General features: G+C 41.9%; 1 protein-coding gene across 2 annotated transcripts in view; it reads right to left on the bottom strand.

The window, feature by feature from the left end:
- ush1c (Usher syndrome 1C) overlaps positions 1–14702 on the bottom strand; it is a 279860-nt gene extending 265158 nt beyond the window's left edge. For both annotated transcript variants that reach the window (XM_078549127.1, XM_078549128.1), the window contains exon 1: positions 14585–14702. In XM_078549127.1, the coding sequence (XP_078405253.1) occupies positions 14585–14620 (36 nt within the window). In that variant the 5' untranslated portion in view covers positions 14621–14702. The remainder of the gene's footprint in view (positions 1–14584) is intronic.
- Positions 14703–20000: the final 5298 nt, after the last annotated feature.

The following is a 20000-nucleotide window of genomic DNA, read 5'->3' as shown; positions in this document are numbered from 1 at the left end:
TTGTTATGGCATTAGAAACAAACCTGTTGAATTTGTTCCATTTTATTCAGATTGTCTGGATGCCACCTGATCAAATTACGAAGAATATATTCACATCGAGAAGATGCTGGTGTAGAAATTCACCTCAGGCATTGGGCAAAACGAGTGGTATCGGATCATCCACTCATTGTACACAGCACCTGCTATTTAATTCCACTGAATATCTGCTGCTGTGTATAAAGGGTAGTCAACCTGATGCCACCCGCTCTGCCCTACTGCCTGAGATGGATTTCAACCCCATTGTTTAAGTTTTCAAATTTTACACACTGAAAGCTGTAATATTGCTCTTTTCATCTTTTTCTGCTTGATGAGTCACTACCATCTTACATACTGTCTAGCAACCATATTTCAAATTCAATTTAATTTTCATGCATTTTATATTTTGGATCAATGGTAGAAACTTGTGCACATTCTAGCCTAATCCCTGTCTTTGGCCGAACAATGGCCGGAATCTTGTGGAGGCAACAGGGGTACTGGCTTCTGGTTGGACAGCCAGCAAGAGCCCTGTGTCGCTTCTTTTGAGGCCATCATGCTTGTGCTGGGTCTTTGAAAGAGCTGTCCAATTTGTCCAACTCCACTGCTCTTTCCCCATACACTGCGAAATCTTCATGCGCCGCTCACTCTCATTCACTGTTCTCCCTCACCATTCCCCTACTCCTCCCACTTGTCCTGTCCCCTGATTGTTGCTCCCTCCTGCTTGGCACCCCCCATCCAGCTCACTTCGCCGCTCTTTCAGCTTGTCACTCCCTCGGGTTTTGGTCTCCTTACCTAAAAAAGGATATACTTGCCATAGAGGGAGTGCAGTGAAGGTTCACCAGACTGATCCCTGGGATGGCAGGACTGTCGTGTGAGGAGAGATTGGGTCAACCAGACCTGTATTCACTGGAGTTTAGAAGGATGAGAGGGATCTCATTGAAACATACAAAACTCTGACAGGGCTGGACAGACTGGATGCAGGGATGCTATTTCCTCTGGCTAGTCTAGAAAAAGGGGTCACAATCTCAGAATATGGCATAGGCCATTTAGGGCTGAGATGAGGAGTAATTTCTTCACTCAGAGGATGGTGAACCTGTGGAATTCTCTACCATAGAGGGGTGTGGAGGCCAAGTCACTGAATATATTTATGAAGGAAATAGATTTCTAGACTCTAAAGACATCAAAGGGCATGGGGAGAGAGCAAGAGTATGGCATTGAGATAGAGGATCAGCCATGATCATATTGAATGGTGGAGCAGGCTCGAAGGGCTGAATGACCTATTGCTGCTTCCAGTTCCTATGCTTCTATATCTCCCAAGCTCCAAGGCTCCACTTACCCCACGTGGATTCCAACTGAAGTTCCACCACTCATGTTTCGAACCTACCCAGGATCACAGGTAACTCCAGAACATACAACGCTCCTCGGATTGCTGTTCTCATCGCATCCTGAGATCCACACTCAGTGCCATGCGCCGCCATATCAACACACTCGACCTCTCCCTCCAGCAGCACCGACGCACCCTATTTCTAAGCTGTCCTTGCCCCAGTTTCATTTTATTCTTCGTCTCATCCGACGCCTCAACAAGAAACTTTGTCTCTTTCTTTCAGATGCAGAGGAACTCAAGCTCCAACAACTCATTGACACCAACACCCATCCAGGACCCTCCACCCCTGCCTGTCCTTCTGTCCCCATCCTGTCTTCTAATCCCGGTCCTGGCCGTGTATTCACCATACCCTCTGACCTACCCCTCTCTGATGCTGAACGTTCAGTGCTCAGCAAAGGGCTCAGTTTCATACCCTTACACTCTCACCTCAATGAATTTCGGGCTCAGCACGATGCTGAACTCTTCTTTCGTCGCCTTCGTCTCCGTGCTCACTTCTTTGGGCAGGAGTCCTCTCCCCGTTCAACAGATCCTTTTACCCGCCTCCAATATTCTTCCTCCACCTGGACCCCTCCCTCTGGATTTTTACCTGCTCTTGATCTTTTCATTGAGAACTGTCGGCGTGACATTAGTCATCTCAATTTCTCTGCTCCCCTCACCCACTTTAACCTGTCTCTTTCTGAACTTGCCGCTCTCCGTTCTCTCAGGTCCAACCCTGACTTTGTCATCAAACCCGCTGACAAGGGTGGTGCTGTTGTTGTCTAGCACACTGACCTCTACCTTGCAGACACTTCCTCCTACCTCCCCCTGGACCATGATCTCACCACTGAACATCAAGCCATTGTTTCCAGGACTGTCACTGACCTCATCTCCTCTGGAGATCTTCCCTCCACAGTTTCCAACCTCATAGTCTCCCAACCCCGGACGGCCCCCTTCTACCTCATACCCAAAATCCACAAACAGAACTGTCCCAGCAGACCGATCGTGTCAGCCTGTTCCTGCCCCAGTGAACTCATTTACTGCTATCTTGACTCCATTCTCTCTCCCCCTGTCCAGTCTCTTCCCACCTATTTCCACGATTCCACTCACGCCCTACATCATATCAACAATTTCCAGTTCCCTGGCCCCAACCGCCTCCTCTTCACCATGGACATCCAATCCCTCTACACTCCATCCCCCACCGGGATGGTCTGAGAGCTCTCCGCTTCTTCCTCGAATGAAGGCCCGAAAAATCTCCATCCACCACTACTCTCCTCCGTCTGGCTGAACTTGTTCTCTCACTGAACAACTTCTCCTTAAACTTGTCTCACTTCCTCCAAATAAAAGGTGTGGCTATGTGTACCCACATGGGCCCCAGTTATGCCTGTCTCTTTTTGGGGTATGTGGAACATTCCTTGTTCCAGTCCTACTCAGGCCACCTCCCACAACTCTTTCTCTGGTACAACGATGACTGCTTCGGTGCTGCTTCATGCTCTCGTCTGGATCTGGAAAAATTTATTAATTTTGCTTCCAATTTCCACCCCTCCAGCATGTTCACGTGGTCCATCACTGACACTTTCCTTCCCTTCCTTGACCTCTCAGTCTCAATTTCTGGTGATAGACTGTCCACCAATATTCATTACAAGCCTACTGACTCTCACAGCTACAGCTCCTCACATCCCGCTTCCTGTAAGGACTCCATCCCATTCTCTCAGTTCCTTCACCTCCGTCGCATTTGTTCTGATGCTGCCACTTTCCAAAACAGTTCCTCTGACTTGTCTTCCTTCTTCCTTAACCACGGTTTTCCACCCACGGTGGTTGACAGGGCCCTCAACCGTGTCCGGCCCATCTCCCGCGCATCCGCCCACACACCTTCCTCTCCCTCCCAGAACTATCATAGGGTCGCCCTTGTTCTCACTATCACCCCACCTGCCTCCGCGTTCAAAGGATCATCCTCCGCCATTTCTGCTAACTCTAGCATGATGCCACCACCAAACACATCTTCCCTTCACCCTTCCTGGCGGCTTTCCGCAAGGATTGTTCCCTCCAGGACACCCTGGTCCTCTCTTCCATCACCCCCTACACCTCAACCCCCTCCCACGGCACCTTCCCATGCAACCGAAGGTGCAACACCTGCCCCTTTACTTCCCTCCTCCTCACCATCCAAGGGCCCAAACACTCCTTTCAAGTGAAGCAGCGCTTCACTTGCACTTCCCTCAATTTAGTCTACTGCATTCGCTGCTCCCAATGAGGTCTCCTCTACACTGGAGAGACCAAGCGTAGACTGGATGACCACTTTGCGGAACACCTTCAGTCTGTTCTCAAGCATGACCCAGGCCTCCCTGTCGCTTGCCATTTCAACACACCACCCTGATCTCATGCTCACATCTGTCCTTAGCCTGCTGCAATGTTCCAGTGAAGCTCAATGCAAACTGGAGGAACAGCACCTCATCTTCCGACTAGGCACTTTACAGTCTTCCGGACTTAATATTGAGTTCAACAATTTCAGATCATGAACTCTCTCCTCCATCCCCACCCTCTTTCTGATCCCCCTTTTTCCAATTATTTATCATTTTTTTACAAATACATTTTTCTTTTCCCACCTATTTTTAAATTTATTTCGATCTATTGTTTCATCTCCACCTTTTAGCCCATTTTGATCCCTTCCCCCCACCCCAGCCCCACTAGGGTCATCTACCACTAGTTTGTCCTGCTGGCTACCCTTAATGTCCCCATTAGATCCTTTAGATAATATCACCACCGTCGACACCTCTTTGTCCTTTTGTCTATGACATCTTTGGCAGTCTCTTCTTGGCCTCCACCTATCACTGGCCCCCTATCAAGCTCTACCTGTCCCATGCCCCTCTACCAGCTTATATTTCATCTAATTTCTATATGTCTTAGTTCTGATGAAGGGTCATACAGACCTGAAACGTCAACTGTATCCCTCTCTGCAGATGCTGTCAAACCTGCTGAGTTTTTCCAGGTATTTGTTTTTGTTCTAGATTTCCAGCATCCGCAGTATTTTGCTTTTATCCAAGGCCCCCACTAACTCTTTCATACTAAAGGAGAAACAAGGTTACTTCTGTGGCTAAATCCTGTTCTTGCCATGAGGAAAGGGGCAAATAGAAACAGTGAATGACAAACATAGAGACACAGAGTTTAAGAATGAAGACAAGCACAGACACAGTTGTGGGAGACAAGTTGCTTCATGCGTGAAGAATGTCATGGTAGATCAACTGACTTTACAAGGATTTTCTACTACAAATTTTGCCAGTGGAAAATCCATTACAAAAGCCAGCAACAAATATACTTCAAAAACGTACAAAACATTTTTCACTTCTTCCTTCCAGTGATAACTTTGGATTTATTTTCCATTGCAAATACAATTATAGGTATTGCAATACCTATAATTCTATTTACAACACAAAATGGCACTGATGGATCCAATATATTAATGCCAACTCTTTGCTAGTTAAGTTCAAATCTGCACTTTTCCAATATCCTGAATCTTCCTCTGACTCAAATGTTGCTCTTCTATTAAAAGATATTTGCCTTAACTCCCTACTGTGGTAAAGCATGCCACATCAAAACTAACCTTGTGTTAAGCAGTTTCCTTTAAATTCTCTCTTCAATTTCTAAATAACAACTTTAAATTGATGGAGCACTCATCACTAAATTTCCAAGCGAAACAAATAGTCCTTAATCCCTACCACAATCTCCACACCCATGGCAATGATTCTATCTCTCTCCAGCCACTGTCTCAGTTTGAACAAAACTGTTTACAACCTCAGCATCCTATTCAATCTGATCTAAGCTGCCAACCACATCCTTTCCCTCACAATAACTTTCTACTTCTACTTCCATAATATCACCTGCTTTATTATGCTTGTGTGAAACACCTTGGGACATTTCAGTACTATAAAGATGCTACATAAATGTAAGATATTGCTGTTGATGTTGGCCTTGGATACATGTTTTTTGAAACTGTGAAGTTGATTTTAACCTCCAGCAAGTAGTTGAAGAACAAGGGCAAGGTGAGTAAAAAACACACTCACTAATCCAAGTTTGGGATTCAGGGTGTTTCAACTGCACCAGCTACATGTCACTGATCAGCATCATCTACATGTCACTGATGAGCAGCCTGCCTGAAACAGGCTAATGTGTAGCAGCTGTCAGATGTGTGCAAGAGAAAGAATGGGTAGCCTGGATGGCATCCATTGGCACTAAGGCAAAACGCATTGCAAGCAGTTAAATCATGTGGAAGGGTGTTTCAGGATTGTCTCACAAGAGGGAAGGTGGAATGAGGGGATGGGGGAAGCCAGGGAAGACCATATCTTTTTGAGTGAAGCCCAGAGGAGCACTCCTGCTCTTCCTGAATGCACAAAGGAAAGATTTTCAATAAACCTGGAGTGCTTTTTCTGTCTACAGACCTGATTCAGCCTGGTGGGAAAATCATGGCAGCTTCCTCACTTCCAGACCTCAGTTAAAATGCAATCAGGATTTGTTTGATGTAGTAGGACTCCCAAATTGCATAAATATTTTTCAGGCTGGAGGAGGGTTTGTCGTGGAGTTCCCAGGGGTCTGTGTTGGGAGCCTTGCTTTTCCTGATATATATGAATGGTTTAGGTCTTGATGTGCAGGGAACAATTTCAAAGTTTGTGAATGATACAGAATTTGGAAGCATTGTAAACTGTGAGGAGGACACTGTGGAACTTCAAATGCTAATAGGCAAGTTGGTGGAGTGGGCAGATAGGTGGCAGATGAAGTTCAATGAAGAGAAGTGTGAGATGATTCCTTTTGGTAGGAAAAACATGGAGCAACAATCTAAAATAAGGGGCATAACTCTAAAGGATGTGCAGGAGCAGAGGCACCTGGGTGTATATGTGCAGAAGTCATTAAAGGTGGCAGGACAGGTAGAAAGAGCAGTTAATAAAGCATACAGTATCCTAGGATTTATTAATAGAGGCATAGAGTGCCAGGGCAAGGAGGTTATGCTGAACTTGTATACTTAGCTGGAGTAGCGTGTACAGTTCTGGGCGCCACACTTTAGGATGGATGTGAGTACACTGGAGGAAGTGCAGAAGAGGTTTACAAAAATGGTTCCAGGGATGAGAACATAAGAACATAAGAACTTGGGCAGGAGTCGGCAATTTAGCCCCTTGAGCCTGCCCCGCCATTCATTACGATCATGGCTGATCTCATTTTGGCCTCAACTCCAATTTCCCACCCTCTCCCCATAACCTTTCAACCTGTTACTAATTAAAAATCTGTCTATCTCCTCCTTAAATTTATTCAGCGTCCCAGCATCCACTGTACTCTGAGACAGTGAATTCCACAGATTCATGACCCTTTGAGAAAAGTAATTCCTCCTCATCTCTAAATCTACCAACCTTAGCCTAAAACTATGGCCTCTCATTCTGGAATGCCCCACAAGGGGAAACATCTGCTCCACGTCTACATTGTCTATCCCCTTTAGCATCTTATATACCTCAATTAGATCTCCTCTCATCCCTCTAAACTCAAGCGAGTATAGGCCTAAACTGCTCAATTTCTCCTCATAACACAAGGCCCGCATCTCTGGAATCAATCTAGTGAACCTCCTCTGACCCGCCTCCAGTGCAACTCCATCCTTCCTCAAGTAAGAGGACCAAAACTGTGCACAGTACTGCAGGTGCGGTCTCACCAATGCCTTGTACAACACTTCCCTACTTTTATACTCTATTCCTTTAGCAATAAATGTCAAAATTCCATTTGCCTTCCTTATTACCTGCTGTACCTGCATACTAGCTTTCAGCGACTCATGCACGAGGACACCCAGATCCCTCTGCACTGAAACATTCTGAAGTTTCCCTCCATTTAAATAATAAGTCGCCTTTTTAATCTTCCGACCAAAATGGATAACCTCACACTTATCCGTGTTAAACTCCATCTGCCAAATTTTGGCCCATTCACCTAACCTGCCCATGTCCATTTGTAAATTTCTTATTTCTTCATTGCAACTTACTTTCCCACCTATTTTGGTGTCATCTGAAAATTTAGCTTTGGCACCTTTGATCCCTGAATCCAAGTCATTAATATAGATTGTAAATAGTTGGGGCCAAAGGACCAAACCCTGTGGCACCCCACTAATTACAGCTTGCCATCCAGAAAAAGACCCATTTATCTCGACTCTCTACTTTCTATTGGTTAGCCAATCCTCTATCCAAGCTAATATATGACCCCTAACTCTGTTTGATCTTATCTTGTGTATTAATCTTTTGTGCGGCACCTTATCAAAGGCCTTCTGGAAGTCCAGATATACTACATCTACAGAATCCCCATTATCCACTTTGCTTCTCACATCTTCAAAGAAACTTCAGTTATGAAGATGGATTGAAGAAGTTGGGACGGTCCTCCTTGGAGAGAAGGCGGCTAAAAGGAGATTTGATGAGGTGTTCAAAATCATGAGGGGGCTGGACAGAGTAATAGGGAGAAACTGTTTCCACTTGTAAAAGAATCGAGAGTGAGGGGGCACGAATTTAAAGTGATTTGCAAAAGAAACAAATGCGATGGAAGAAAAAGCTTTTTCACACAGCGAGTGGTTCGGGTCTGGAATGCACTGCCTGGAAGTGTGGAAGATGCAGGTTCAATCACGGCATTCAAGAGGGTATTAGATGATTATTTAAATAGAAACAATGATTATGGAGAAAAGGCAAGAGAATGGCACTGAGCCATAATGCTTATTCAGAGAGCCGGTGCAGACACAATGGCTGAATGACCTCCTTCTGCACCATAACAATTCTGAGATTCTGTGGAATGCTTTAGGCAGGCATGTAATTCACCATCAGAAACGCAGAGGTTATAACAGGCAATGTTGGTCAAAGACTTATGAGCAGATAAGTAACCTTTTTAACTGCCCATCTGTCTTCCACTGGGCGAGTAGGGTTAAAATCAACCTCTGCATGTATTTTCCTAGAATAGTCTCTGCTTATTTCACACTCCCTAATTCTCCTTAAACATACACCTTTTCAGTTTTTATCCTTACTTTCTGTATCTCTCTCCCGGACTCAGGGAAAATGTTTTCTCATGTGGAGGACAGCATGACTAGAGGCCATCAATATAAGGTAGTCACAAAGAAATCTAATAAGGAATTTGGAAGAAACTTCTTCACCCAAGGAGTGGTGAGAATGTGGAACTCACTCACACGGAGCGGTTGAAGTGAATACTGTAGATGCAATTAATGGAAACTAGACAAGCATATGGAGGGAGAAATGAACAGATGTTACAATGGTAGATTTTGATAAGAAAAGATGATGTGGAGCATAAACATGGAATATAGTGTTGGGCCAAATGGCCTTTTTCTGTGCTGTATATCCTACGTAATACTTTTTCTCATCTTAAATTTCAGGGTACATCAGAACTCACATCTGCGCTAACGAGTTCCACATTTATTTTTAGAAATTTACCATGTTTTTGTTTCTTGTTTTGGCTTTTACAGAATTCTAATGTGCTGTGTATAATTTGCAAAGTCATCACCACTTTCCTTTTGCAATAAATAAGACATTAAATTTACAGTGTGTCTTTTGTTAATAACATGCTTGGTCAAAACTGAAGGTTATAAATATTTGAAAGGACTTTTGTCACTGGAGTCTCTGTAGTTCTGTTACACTATTCATACAGTTTGACATTTATTATAGTGGTGTATTTTATCGTTAGTGAAAATTGGTCTGGCATTTAATGTTAGTCTTTCAAAATGCAATCCATAATTATCAATGTTTGTAAGTCCTGCGAGCAGAGCAGCATAAAGACCAAGTGATTCAGAATCTGATGACTTGGAAGTTGCGGGGAGAGAAACCATGAAATAAATGTGTTTTGTTGAACTTCAGACAGGACTCAGGACCTCTTGGGTGCAGAAAATATATGTAACCATTGTGGATTGGGACCTTTTGAATGGATTGTAGGAAATGCAGGAGGCAATGACTCTTAGAATGAATGGGCAAGGGAAGTTAGCTAATGCCTAATGCATCATGAATAATTGACTGGACACTGAGCAAAAAGGAGTAGGGTGGACTGAACTAAAGACAGGTCACCAACCTGAAATGTTAAATCTGTTTCTCTCTCCACAGATGCTGCTAGGCTTGCTGAGTATTTTCAGCATTTTCTGTTTTTATTTCAGATTTTCAGCTTTGGCAATATTTTGCTTTTGTAACTACAGACTGGCCAGATCCATCAGAGTGAGATGCAGCTATTAGTTTCTGCATATTTTTATATGCACTCTTACATCATGCCTTAGGGCATCATGTCTGATTTGGACTGGACATGGAGCACAGGGATGAGGGAATGCCTGATGCCTTCTGCTAGAAATGTAAACTATCTCCAGGGCAAAAAGTATTCATTTTGCTTTAGAAGTGGGAAGATGATGATAGACATTGGAGCAATTGGAGAGTATGCAAAAGTTCACAGGCAAGTTCTTGATTTTATTGGTAATTTTTATTGAATTTTGAAAATTTTGCTCTAAATTTTAGGTCCAGAGAACATTGACAGTTTCTGTGTTATGTGTTATAGCAGCTCATGCTATAGAATTTTTCTTTAGTAAATTACCACAAAACTTATCACAAATAAAAAGGGAAAATGCTGGAAATGTGCAGCAGGTTAAGCAGCAGCTATGGACAGAGAAACAGAGTTACTGTTTCGGCTCGATGACCTTCTGCCAGAAGTGACAAATTTATTGTGCACCCATTTAATTTACATAATAAGGGAACAGATGTCAGCTATAAAAAAGATCAATAAAGAAACATAATTAGAATTCAGCTGTCTCAAGCCTTAGTATTTGACAAAGATCCAAATTAAATGAGGCAAAATAAAACTGAGGGAATTTGGGAGCGTGGGTGAGGCGGGGCGGGAGGTGGCTGGGGTTAAAAGTGCAGAAATTGACAGCATGTTGGGAAACTGGTTCCAACCCATCAATCTGTACTTAATTGGAGCATGTTCGGCTGTGTCTGAGAAACCCTCTTGGGAGACGTGAGTTGTTAATATGTTAATAGTTCCTTAATGGCAAATTTAATATGGTTTTTTGTGATTTAAACATGGGTTTCCTAGAACTCAATAATGAAAACAGGCCAAGACCACAGTGACAAGTGATGGGGCTGAAGAAACAACATTCAAAATTCCCCATAGGCACTGAAACCTCACAGCTCATTTCTTGCCTAACTAATTGTGGGATAGGCTTTTGCTCACTTGTTCGGAGAGGATACTTCCATAATTAATTTCACTACTTTGGAGGATTGTGTGTCTGATCTTCACTTTGCAGTTGCGATCTATCAGATCAGCAAGGGTGTCGCTTATGCTGTATTAACTTCCAGCTCGGGTGAGGACAAAGATGACCAGCAGCATCACCGATAGAAGCAGCAGCATGCTCCTTGAGGACCATGATATACACATCAGGATGTAGTTGAACATGTCACTGTACCCACCTTCCTGCCCTAACTAAGTCATTAAACCATTTTAAGCACTGAATCCAGGAGTTTCACGCTACATTCTTGCTGCTCATCTTCTGAGAAACCTCCAGCCAAGTCTTTTAGCTTTCACTGGTGTGCTTCTTCCTCCTGTCATTAGGGAACAGTATCTCCTTATGGGCTCTTACAGGCATCAGCATCACATGCAGTGAGGCATCACTGGAGTGAGGCACAGACTTTGGGATATTGGAACTAGGGGCAATAAATACAAGATTCTTACTAATAAATTCAACAGGAGAAACTTCTTTATCCAGAGGGTATCCAGCAGGCATCCTTTGGACCTAGTTTGCTCTGGCCTGCCAATTTCTAGGTCAAAATCTCTACCGTTTATCACAGTTTGCATACTTCTAGAAATTCTGAGTGACCACATGCTGGTTTCCCAATTTTTATGATTCAATGCCATGATATTGCCATTTCAGGGCTAAATTCAAAGTTTGTGCAAAAGTAAAAGACTGAGTCGGAATTTGACAATGGGCGGGATTGTCCAGTCCTGCCGAAAGTCAATGAACTTTTGTCTGGGTTGCTGCAGCCCCTGTGGCAGGTCACACCATGGTGGGGCTGGAAAATCCAGGCCTATGAGCTAATGGCCCTTATTTCGCGGTCAGCGATGAAATGACAGCGCTCACTGCTGACCTCAAAGAAATATGACCACAAAAATCTAACAATCTCTGTAGTGTGTATTTTCCCTTTCTCGACAATGGTTTGAATCTGATGCCAAACCAAGGGTGTCCAGTAACAGTAATGTCATCAAGCAGGGTAAAGTGGTCAATCATTAAAACATTCTCACAAGGAGTAAGTCAAAAAGCAAAATGCACTGATTTTTGCTTTTCATTAAACTTTATGAGAGTGAAATAAATGATCGAGACATACACATGGGATTAAGGTAGAACATAAAATACTATTAAAATTATTTTTAAAATGTGGATTTTTTTTAACTTAATGGAGAAATTTGACATTCCACAAATGAGGAAATAGTTTTCCAGGGCCAGAAAGGTTTTTCAACTGTGAAATGGCAATATCATGGCATAGGATCATAAAAATTGGGAAACCAGCATGATGTCACTCAGAATTTTTAGAAGTATGCGAACTGTAATGAACATCAGAAACTTTGACCTAGAAATTGGCAGGCCAGAGCAAATTGGGTCCAGGGAATGATTGCTGGACACTCTCTGAGTAAAGAAGTTTCTCCTGAACTCATTAGTGACAATCTTGTATTTATGGCCCCTAGTTCCAATGTTCCAAAGTCTGTGCCTCACTGCATGTGATGCTGGTGCCTGTAAGGGCCCACAGGGAGATACCATTCCCTAATGATAGGAGGAAAAAACATGCCAGTAAAAGCATAAAGGTGAAAGCTAAAAGATTTGGCTGGAGGCTGCTCAGAAAGTGAGCCACAAGAATGTAGTGTGACACTCCTAAATTCTAAACTTAATATGCCAATAAAAATCCAGTTACACCTTTCAACAAGGTGTAACTTTTTCAAACATTTTTACAGTGAGACTAATAGCTTAAAAGGGAAAATTGTCAGAATTTCACTTATTCCTACTTGGTTATCATTTGGATGAACTGCAACAGAATTGCTGACAGTGAATTCTAGATTTTGCACTTAACTGCACGTGTGGATTCCGCTTAGTTTTGCTTTAATTATCAACACAATATCCAGGTAAATATTCAAGAGAGATTCTTATCATTAATACTTAACAACAGTCAATCATCATTCTTTTACTTTTAACATCCTTTGACTTCATCTCTGTTGAGTATTCTTTCTATACAGAAGTGATAAGTTCAATAGTGAAATGCACTATATGGTATGATGCTGACTACACAATTTAGAAAGAGTTCAGGGTGAATCATTGTGCTGAATTAGTTGGTCTGAGTTTGGGGCATAGGAGATTGAAAATCAATTACAATACTTGGGAAACAATGGGAAATCAGCCAAAGTTCCCACTAGCAGTCTTTAGCCAGTGATTCATGCTAGGAAGTGCACACACGGTGTGGATGTCAAGTGAAAACAGATTTGATCTTAGACTCAATGCCATACCCATATGCATGATTGAAAAGCTTTCTGGCACTCATTATTTAGTTGGTACATGAAGAACGGTTACTTATGCAAAGTACCAAGGAGCTGCGAGTACAGCAGGAAGAATAGAGGCTACATACAAAACAAAAAATTATATAAAGAATTGGTTGCTTGTTTACAATGAATTACGACAACCACTTGTATTTCTACAATACCTTTAACCTAATAAACATCCCAAAGTACTTCGCAGAGGCAGTATTTAAAAACAAACAGAAAAATGTTACTGAGCCTCATAAGGAAATAGGGCAGATGATCAAAAGCTTGCTCAGAGGCAGATTTTAATGTGTCATAAAGGAGGGAAGCAAGATAGAAGTGGAGAGATTTAGAGAGGGAATTCCAGATTTCAAAGCCAAGGCAGCAGAAGGCTGTTGTATTTCCTCGCCAATTTTTTCCCCATCCTTTTTCCTTTTGTAACGTCAGCTTGTGGCTAGAGTAAGATGCCATGGACACCGAACACTATTTGGTACACTGTCCAAATTGCTATTATTAGAGTGTATTGATAGCGAGTGTCGGTTGACTAGTTGACCAACAACAGATACTGTCTCCACCTTATGTCTACAAAGACACACACTTATAGCAATGTTTGCTGGATAACAATCATGAATGGAAAACTGAACTGATCTTCCCTCTGTAATCAAGTGGCACCTGGATCAACTGCACTGCCAAACCCTACTCTCTTGGCTAGCTGAGATTAACTAATTCATCACATTTTGGGGACTAAATCTGGGGTTTTCCTCATCTGTAATCACCTAAACATTTAATAAAAATTGAAAACTTAATTGAAAAAAAATCGCTCAATTGGCAATAGGTCCTTTGGTAACAAACAACACCAGGCCTGGCCATTTCAGGAACTGAACTGATACAAACCAATCTGGTCATAAGGATGGAATACTGACAAGAGAAATTCAAACTACATGATCTCCACATAGATGAGTCAATGTGAGGACTTTTAACTTACTTGGAAATTACATAAAAACTAATTTTATACTATTTTTGATGGAGCCATCATTTAACTCCCTTCAAATGAGTGTATCGATTAATTATGTCTCCTCACTAACAGCATCTCGAAGGCAATGCCCCTTTAAAAATTCTGTTCAGGTATAATGTTACCAATCTATGTCAGAGCCCAGGCGCCTCAACCTGTGTCTGAATGCAATACACGGGTATTTTTTTTAACCCGCAGTTCTTAGTAGTTATCATTAGGATATGGCATTTCAGTGGGTTCGTGGCATTGTATCTACTTGCCAAGAGTTTATGAAACTCCGTTCCCTACCTCTTCCCGATGGTGCTCAACTCCGGGGCTGAGAGAGGTCATCCCCGGGCAGAACAACCGCTGCATGAACAAGGGAAACATTCCTGCAACTTTATTACAATGTCAACATTTAAAGGCACTTTCTTCCTAACACACTGTTCGGACGCTACAGTGACAGAGCTTAATGGATATGGGGCATTTTCCGGAAAGAAACATTCAGTGCCCTTCCCCCACCTGTAATTGATACTGCCGGGTCCATAGTCTCACACTACCTAAGCTTCCTTGCGAAGAACAACAAATAACGTAGTAATTAACATTAGTAGGAATATACTCAAGAGAAATGAAAAGTGGAATAGTTTTCAGTTAGTTACTTTTTCCCTTACCTTATGCCTGAATTCCCTAGCCACCTTTTTCTCCATTCTGGCAATCTGGATACGATGGGAACCAGAAATGACCGGCCCCTTTCCCTCTGAACCCGCTGGGTGTGGAGAGGCCACACAACAACCAGTTAACTACACACAGATAGTCCTGGATAATAAAAATACATGGGCATTATTCGTGTCTCTAAAATATCACTGTTTGTATTTGTTATGTTGCAGTGCATTTTTTTTTGCTTTATGATTTTTTAAAATATCAACGTGTTAACGTTCATTTGCAAAGCAGTTTATTCCCTTAATATTTTTAAGGGACACAAACATTCTGGGCACGCAAAGAAATACAATCCAAATACATCAGATGTAAATAATACATGGCTATGTATTTAAGGCGACTTAATAATTTCGATTGTTTTTGTTTCGGGATTCTCTGAGCTGCAGTATGATTCTTGCGGAAAAAGATCACGGCTTCTGTTATGGTACCTCCCGAAAACAATAAACTTAAAATCAGCAACTTAACATATGACAAAGGCGCAGGCGCAAATTTATATCCCACCCTGCTGTAGCACAGCATCTTTTGAAAACAAAGTTTTATCAAGGTTTTGTTACAAAAGTTAATTGTCAATTGCACTAGATGTTGCGGTCAGCAGTGAACCAAGGGCACTCCCCGCTGACCTCAAAGAGAACCTCTCTCACCCTACAATGGATTCGAGCACTGTTTGTGGGGTGGGGGGGGATCCTTGTGTGGCGCTGCAGTGACGGCAACAAGCTGTCTAAGCAGCCAATCACATTAAAGAATTCTCTTAGGCAGCCAATACAAAGCACTAACATTAAATCACTTTTTGGGGGGAAAAAATTGACGTACAGCAAAATAAAGATTGGCACATACCCATGGGATGAAAGGGGAATTTAGAAATTTTAGTTTCAAAAAATTCCAGTAATTAATCACATTTGGAGACATTTAACAAATATTTGTTCAGCAATAATTATTACCCAAATCCCTGTTAAAAAGCCTAATTACACCTGGTGGAACAAAGGTGTAACTTTTTAAGGTGTAACTTTTAAAATTACAAATAGCGATGTGAAGGTGGAAAAGAGAAGTTCTCACCACATCAATTGATTTCAGTGATTGCTGGCTCTGGTTGGGGGTTGGCTGGTATCCACAATGCAGCCTGTTGCAGAGCAGTGACTGACAGACCACAACTTCAGGGTTTCCCCATTTATCTACCCATGTGCTAAATCCTGAAGTTGGGGTCAGTTTCGGGAGGGTGGGGGGTAATGACAGTCAATGCTGACAGTTCACTGTTCAGAACCCAGCCCATCCAACCACCACCAAACAAAATCTAGGCCAATGACTTGGGTGAAATCTGCATTCTGTGTGAGCCCCAGAACCTATCCTGCTGTAAATGGGAAAATTATGTTCTTATGAAAATGCTTTGCCTTGCAAACATGGCATCAGTTACCTATTAAGGCAAGATTAACGGTATTCATTTTCCTGCTTTCCGTGACAACCAGAAAAGAGGCATAGGCAAAAATATTAGGGCTGCAGTGCTCTTGACTACAGCAGGCAATGCTGTTCCAGCTGAGGCGGTTGTGTTGCAGACGGTGAAACAATTCAGTTGCAGTCTGTCTAGAGAAGCAAAGCCTCCTTTTACACTAGCCCACTAGAGCTGTAACCTTGAGTGTCCTGCCATTCATCCTTAATTAGCACTTTTCTTAGATAATATCACCACCTTCAACACCTCTTTGATCCTTTTGTCTGTGACATCTTTTGATTATCTGCTCCTATCACTGCTTGCTTGTCCCTACAACCACCCCACCCTCAACTTCTCTCCCCCCACCTTAAACCAGCTTATATTTCACCCCTTTCCTAACTATATTTCAGTTCTGTTGAAGGGTCATGTTGGACTCGAAATGTCAACTCTTTTCTTCTCCACCGATGCTGCCAGACCTGCTGAGTTTTTCCAGGTAATTCCGTTTTTGTTTTGGATTTCCAGCATCCGCAGTAGCTTTTTGTTTTTATCTGCTTTTACAATGCTCCCCTGTTCTTTATTTATTTTAGGCCCATATGTCTAGATCTAATTTGTTCTAGGACTATAAACTCTGTGGGGAGATTAAGGATTCCTTTGATCATGCCTGCTTCTATTCACTCTTCCCGCAGCTGCAGGTCTGTTTGTTCCTCCTTCCTGCTGCTGTTCCTCTTCATTCTGGCAGAGCGGAATTGCCACAAGGATCCCGTGAATAAAAAGTTCATTTTCAGAAGCTCCTTAAGTTCAGAACGTACTACAAGTACTTTAGAATGGACAAATCGCCAAAACGCACAATGTAATACAAGCAAAACGACCTCCAAAACCTTTCAGCATTTTAGCCAAGAACATCTGAGGATCTCTTTAAATATTGCTAGATATAGCTGCCTCCCAACTTGCCCATGATTTGTAGGTGGGATGTGGAAATGGTGGTAGCAATATGTGCAAAAACAGAAATGGCATGGGAGGTCTTAACAATGTAATTTGACCTCAATTTGCGTAAATCCAGGCCTTACATTTCTAAAGACCGGAAACCAGAGAAAGATGTGAGAGAAGATACTCCAAATGGCAGATTAGATGGAAACACGCAGATGTATTGAAGGTAGGTGAATTATATAGCACTGGGAAAGATATGTAGACACATTGGATGAGTGGAAGCTATTGAGGAGTGGGAGGAAAATGGAAAGTTGTTGCAATGTAGATATATTAGGAATGGGGGCCTGAATTTTTAATTTGTCAGGTGCGCGCAGTTGGTGGGCCCGGAAGCAGACAGAAAATGGGTCTCCGGCCGCGATCAGCCCCCAACTGTGATTTCACGCTGGCTGGCCAATTAACGTAAAATTCTAGCTGGGGTCTTTGGATGTCAGCATAGTAGAGGATCCTGGGAAATGGAACAATAGAAGGTGGGTTGCAGAATGCCACCAAAAAAAGTTCTTGAGCTGTGTTTACAGCCATAACCTGGGAACTGGCTAAACATACTTTATATTGCATCTTTATATTGTAGAGTTCCCTTTTTATTCCACAGTATTTCTAGTCAAGGAATGATGTTTGTTTGCACAATATAATTATTGTGAAAAAAATAAATTTTATATAATACAAGCTATTTTATGTATACAAATTTAACTTGTTACAATGAATATAATAATATAGTGCAATCTTCTTCTTGAGTTCTCTGTCTGAAGGCAGGTCCAAACCACAGCACCATGATCTCTACAAAGGAGCCAGGTCCCAAATCCCATTCCAGCTAGAACATGTATTGAACCCTATGCTGTTGATACCAATCTGATCTACACTGGCTGTTCAGCCAACCAAGACCCATCCATAAGAATACATCATTTGTTATTTGTTAACATCCTAATCTTATGTTATATTCTGCACATCGCCACCTAGTGAAAAAGAAGCTGATATGGCAGCAATTTGAAGAAATAGTTATTTGAAATATTTATGTGATAGGGGCTCGCACTGGAGAGCAGAAGCTGACATTTCAACAAAATACATGTAGGATCTTCAACCTAAATCCAGTAGATAATTTTAACCCTACCCATCTGGGGAAATTGAATGTTTGGGCAGTTAATAGTGCCAAGGTTACTTACTAGTCAGTGGCTGACTACAATTTTAACCTGCTCAAATGAGCAGATAGCAAGAAATGCCTACCCAAAACCTGTCGGATTCTTTTTAACGTATGGATGTTGGGTCCCAATGAAATTATTGGAACTTGATTACAATTTTAAGTCAGCAGCCTGAGCAATAAGCTGGAGTGAGTTTGTCACCAGACCAACCTAGTAGAGAAAAGTATCAGGACCAGAAGATGCACTAAAAGCTACATTTAATACCATTTTTCTTTCATTCCATTTTGGGCCATGAAGAGCAGGAAACCCACTTACAAGCCCTTGAGCTGTTTATGTCACTTACCTGGTCTTGACAGGAAACCTCCAGACCATGTGATTTTCTGCCATTTTCCCATTAACTTCCCTTTGGAACAGGTGAGCAGTTGGCCAGTGGGATTTAAACGGTCCTTTCTGCATCCGTTTCAAACTAATCAACAACGGAACGCATTCCCACTTTACTCTTTGAGATAGTGCGTGATTGCTCTTACATAAATTTGGAGGAATTGCACATTCACCATGTGGGCTCACTGCAAGCCAAAGTGTGTTGAACACCCTTTATTTACTCATCTCCAACTATAGATAGTGCTGTTTTTTATACATATTATCTCATTCTAAAACATACTTCATCACCTCCCTTTTTTAATTAAAAAAAATCTTTCTTTTTTCCAATGCAAATCACAATTTGGTATCATGCAATAAAATCTTCCAGTAACTTGATTTCAATATATGAGTCCAGTGTTCATTTTTTCATATATTAGTCTATTGCAAAGAATTTACTTCGCTCAATGAAACTCCTCTTACAATCCTCATGGAGTAAACCAAGATAACCCAAATTTCCCAAATGGCCCATATAAAAAAATTACCAACAAGATTTCACATTTTGTAACTTTTACTTGCATGAATTAGAGCCAGTGCACATTAAACATTAATTAACAAACAAATAATACTCCAAATAAAAAGGTAAATTTCACTTTAAGTAGTTGATATAATAACAATACATCTTACACACCACAAGCACCCGCATTAGTCCCTGCAGACAAATGGCACTACGTGCAGTTCCAAAGTTCTTTAACTTGGTCTCTAGCTGGTACATAGGATCTCTCACTTTCCCACTCAATTGATTCGGCCTTCAAGTCACATTCACCTGCAACCATATTCCATCTGAGGTCCCTGTAGAAATTCATCACCCAAATGGCACATTTCAACAGAAACTCCCTAGTTATGTTCTTGACAGTCTTGATGGCAAAAATTCCAGAGACACTCCTTTATCTGACCTTTTTAATAAACACCGTTAAACGGTTTGTTCAGTTCTGGCAAAACTGAAGCAGCAGTAAAATTGTCCAATTCACAATCTCTGCTCTAACTCTGCCTTTGGCTTTCTGTCCTATTTAGGTGTATTACACACACACAGCTCCTTGTAAATGTGCCTGCTCTGTTCTCTCCACTGCTGCAGTTCTCCTTTCTCTGCAGCTCTCCTTTGTGTCTGGCCACAGGTCTTCCGTTTTAAATTCCTTCCTGTTGGTACTACTTCCAGCAAGAGTCGCCAGGTTAATAGAACAACATTTCTTCTTATTAAAGAAAATTACAATTGATCCCTTTACAATTGATGGAAACTTTAAAATGTGCTCTTCAAACATTCTCACAACCAATTACAGACGCCACAGTCATTTTAAAGAGACTACAAATTTCCCTCATTTTCCTGCTTCTGGGTCAAGTATCATTACTCTATTATGCTTTTTCTCTCTTTTTATCAAGTTTGTCAACCACTAAGCTAAACTTCAAAAACAGTTA

Source organism: Cetorhinus maximus, chromosome 9, assembly GCF_964194155.1.
Source record: "Cetorhinus maximus chromosome 9, sCetMax3.hap1.1, whole genome shotgun sequence".
Lineage (NCBI taxonomy): Eukaryota > Metazoa > Chordata > Chondrichthyes > Lamniformes > Cetorhinidae > Cetorhinus > Cetorhinus maximus.
The sequence above is the reverse complement of the archived record's forward strand: the minus strand, read 5'-3'. Positions and strand labels throughout refer to the sequence as shown.